This window comes from Antrostomus carolinensis, unplaced genomic scaffold (genome assembly GCF_000700745.2).
Source record: "Antrostomus carolinensis isolate BGI_N321 unplaced genomic scaffold, ASM70074v2 scaffold41731, whole genome shotgun sequence".
In the NCBI taxonomy this organism is placed as follows: Eukaryota; Metazoa; Chordata; class Aves; order Caprimulgiformes; family Caprimulgidae; genus Antrostomus; species Antrostomus carolinensis.
In genome coordinates, this window is record NW_010295669.1 from 17,464 (window position 1) to 21,808 (window position 4,345).

The following is a 4,345-nucleotide window of genomic DNA, read 5'->3' on the forward strand; positions in this document are numbered from 1 at the left end:
GGACATCAAGCTGTTAAAATCTGTTTCCCCCCCTTCCCCTGTAACAGCCCCTCTGAGAAGCACAGAAATAAGCTGTTTTCAGGGGTGAGGAGCTAACACAGCACACACATCCTCTGAGAGCGTCCAGTCTGCTCCACTCAAAGGAGAACACACTGCACTGGGGAGCAAGGAGGCTCCCAGCTGGCTTTCAGCAGAGCTATGTTAGAGAATTACAGGGAGAAGCACTTCATCTCCAGCACCTCCTCCCTGCCCTCTGGGGAGGTGAAGCATAGAGACTATAAACAACCTAGATTTAACTTATCTCATCTTCATTTTTCTACTGAGCCTGTGGTTCCTTTGAACATAAATCTACCCCGATACCAGAGCCACCAGATCTCTGTCTCTCCCGTGCAGCACTGGAGGGGTAAGATCCCACCCTGACCTGCCAGAGGTTCTGGAAGAAACATCAAACCCCAGGTGGTGTTTGGCAGTTTCCTGCAGGCTCGCTGCCTTTCAGAACCTTTGCACCTGCAGACAACAGATATTTCCAGGGTAACAGCTGCTTCTCAGTCTCTGACATTTTTAGCCACCACGTATGAAGTTAAGGCTTACAAGAGTCACGAGTTAACAGTAGGGTTTTGCTCAGATTATAGCAGGATGGTGATTCATGACAGCTCAGGAGGGAAGGATGTGCTGCAGGTTGGAGCTACGACTGCCTTGGCAAGGCTGCTGTGCATAGTGGGCTTGTCCCAGCGCTCTCCCTAAAAAATGCCAAGGAACAAGCAGCCCTAACAAGAGAGCTGCAGCCCAGGGCTGGCGCTTCCCGCTGGCCCCAGCTCAGACCCACCCCAGAGGATGCTAACACCAGGGGTGGTCAAGCAGGGGAAATGAGCAGACTCCCTCCTCCGTATGAAATACTGTCCATCTCATCCAAAGAACCTCCAGGGAGCAGATAAGTCTGGAAAACAACAAATCGTGGCTCTGCTGGGAGAAGGGACTGTGCCAACAGTCCTGTACTGTACACAGAAAAGCAGCTGGTATGCTCATATGTCACCTGCCCAAAGGTCTCTCTAATCCCAAAGGGAGCAAAGACAAATTCATAGGGACACATTAAGGGGACAGCATGGCCAAAGGCCAGGGCTGCTTGTTTTCACAGTGGGGAGACCAATTACAGCTGGCTGATTAGTCTGTTTATCCAAAACAGAGGAAACTGAGTGTATGGAGCCCCTCCATCCATCACAAACCATGGCTGCATGCAAAGCAATGGGACTTCAGTCCACTCCAGTGCACCAGTTACCCACTCCACGTGCTTCCCTCCTTTCATCCAAGACTTTGAGTATCTGGGAGGCCAGTTATGGAGATCAGCTCCCTGGGTTCTGCAGGAAAACAAGCCAAGACCACACACCTCCCATCCCCCTTTCCTACCCTATGGCATTTAGATGCCTCATTTAATCCCAAGGCTAAAGGGTGTTAGAGTAGTTGGCAGGACAAGCTGCAGAGCCACATGCTGAGCTGCTGTGGGACAGAGGAATTATGAAGCTTTATTTTTAATGGCCATAAAAAAAAAGGGGGCAGGAGAACACAGCAGTATGCCCCAGCATCCCACCCCTGCCCTGCTCCTCTCTGGCCAGGAGGGCTGCTCCTTCTCCAGGAAAGGCTTTAGGCTGGGTTCAAATCAGTGTCTCTGGGAAATCACCACGAGAGCCACACATCAGTTTACAGGGACCTTGCAAAAGGAAACATGTTTGAAATGTCTTTCTTTTTAAGAAAATGGTTCCAGTAAATGTCTCCTGGATTAATTTAGCACAGCCAGCCTTTCCTGTTTGAGTCACTTCACTGCTCTGTCAACAGGTTGCATCAAGAGAAACCATAAGGATGACCAGCGTGCAAAGGCATGCAGGGAAATAGCCATTACGGGCAAGAGAGCAAGAGAAAGTGTTTGCTTGACCATCCACAAACACAAAAAAAGCCAAACTTGCCCTCCTGACACACAGCTCAGGTGGAGATGACTGTAACTGCCAGTAATACAGGCAGAGGATTGACATTCGAGTCCTTCTAGGCCAACACTGCGAGGACTTGTTTACCCCACTTAAGCAAACAGAGCAGCTTCAGGCAGAGTGTTTTTGGTTGACCACAGCTCCAAAACAGCTGCCTCCCCCACCCCAAGAGTTTCATAAATCTGCACTGCACGGATGATTGTGCCTCAGTCACTGTTTTGGGCTGGGCATCAAGAAAACACTGCGCAGCCTGTCTGTCAGAGCAAAGGAGAAGAGGTTAAGCAGCTAATCCACTGCCAGAGAGACACACACTTGGAAAACCTGTGCCACGGTCCATGAATCCACATTTCCCACATAAAACCTAAGCGAGCTGCATGGCTGTTGGCTTCTCACAGTGTCACCTGTCACAAGAGACTGAACAAGATTATCATGTCTGGTAACACATCAGTTTTCATCCAGAGGTAACAGCCAGCTCTCTGGCTCCCATTCCTAAGGATCATCTCCACACATCGCTCAGGAGGAACCACCCTGTTAGTCCAGTCACCCCTGACCACTTCCAAGAGCAGAGGGGGCCACTCGGCCACCCTTCAACCTTCAGAGTGAGCCACCATGCAAGTGTCCTACACACACTGTGACAGGTGAATCATTAACCTGACTGGCACGAGTCCAGCATGAGGAAACAGAGCAGCCAAGACCCAAGATGGAGAAGGGACACAGGACCTGTGGAAGTAGTGACTGGAGCTGGGATGCCTACAGCCACCATCAGGGGAGGGCTTTATTTCAAGCTGTAATGCACAGAGTGGTCTCAGCTCCCAGGCAGGTGCTTTAGTTGCTCATGTGCCAGCTGCAACCTCCTCCTCTGAGCAAGAGCAGGGCAGCCAAGATGCAGGGGTGCCCACAGCCTCTCCTTCCCAGACATCCCTGAGGTCTCTCCCTGTCTCTTCCTACCCCAACCATCATACAAAGCAACAGGTCTCCTCCCCTGACAGTTGTTATCTGCTGAATGAGCCTTGGCATTCAAGTCCCTCCCAGCTTGGGATCAAGCTATGGTCTATAGGGACAAGACTCAGAGCCCAGTTTCATGCCAGGGAAGTATCAATCCTACCTGCACAACGTCCAGCACCATTCCAGCAGCAACTGTCCCAAAGCCTGCCAGGAGGAATGGAAAGAGGACTTGCAGCCCGATGGAAAAGGAGGTCTCCTTGAGGGGCGAGGCTGGCTCAGGACCTCGGTCTGTGCTGGTATCATCACTTTCATTGCTCTGGCTGCCATTTTCCAGCAGGGCATCTTCTTCTCGCACCCCTTTAGCGTTGGCACGAGACTCCAACACCACCACTTCTACCCTGTTACCATCAGGTCCCAAGAAATTTGAGGGCTCCACCAGCTGCCCCCGGTCCGGACTGGTGAGACAGTCCATGGGCACAACGGGGAGCACAGCCCCATTGGCCTGGTGGCTCTCCTTCTGCTCTGGCTTGGAAGACATGCTGCAGGGAGGTGATCCGGACGCTTGGCTTGGTGGGCCTACAGCCAGCAGCTGTTCCAGAAGAGATCTTCTACCAGGAGCTTGCACAAATGGCCTTTCCGGCATCTAGAGGCGACCTCTCCTATCCCTGCTCCCCTGCCTTTGAGTGCGGAGGCTACTCCTGCAGCAGAGATCCCCATCAAGCAAAGTCCAGGAATGGAGGACACCAACCACTGAGCTAGCAGGGAACGCTGCAGGAACTGGGAACTACAGCAAATTCACTCTAGTTCTCCTCCTCTCCAGCACTATGTGGTACAGCAGCCACCAAGACAGGATCCAAGCTTTTCTTCTTTGATGTGTGACGCTTTAGTGCATCTTTCTCCAGGTCTTGCAGCAGCACCACTGCTGTGATGGGGCATACAAGGCAGAGAGAAAAACAAATGAAGTAAAGACCACTGAATAACACAGATGCTTAAAGGGATGAGGAAGCAGAGAGCAGATACAAGAGGCTTTTAGAAATGATACAATCCAGAAAAGCTCTTCTTACTACCAGGGCTTTGTCACTGTCTCCAGTGGCACTGTCCCTCTGAAGAATTTTGAGTTTGAAGGCTCCTGTGGGTTTTTGCTCTGTTTCAAGTTTGTTTTGTGCTCTCTGCCAAAATGACCAGCAATACCAGCGAGTTCCAAGTGTCACTGTCGTCCTCCTCTTCCAGAAGAATTTCTCACCTTACAAGCACGAGGCAACGAGAGTTCTTATTTAAAGTAACAGCAAGTTCCCGGTTAAGGTTACTTACTGAGCTGAGCAGGCTGCAGGGTGGGAGCTGGCATTTGGACAGCCTTAGATTTAACGTCACTCTCCAAAAACTTGTCTTTTCACCTGAAATATATATATAAGGAAAAGAGATAT

General features: G+C 50.9%; 1 protein-coding gene across 1 annotated transcript in view; it reads right to left on the reverse strand.

The window, feature by feature from the left end:
- The window catches only part of SLC41A1 (solute carrier family 41 member 1), a 17,014-nt gene extending 13,324 nt beyond the window's left edge, over window positions 1-3,690 (reverse strand). The window contains exon 1 of the mRNA XM_010178047.1: window positions 3,082-3,690. Coding sequence (XP_010176349.1) covers window positions 3,082-3,564 — 483 coding nt within the window. The 5' untranslated portion in view covers window positions 3,565-3,690. The remainder of the gene's footprint in view (window positions 1-3,081) is intronic.
- Between the last annotated feature and the right edge of the window lie 655 nt (window positions 3,691-4,345).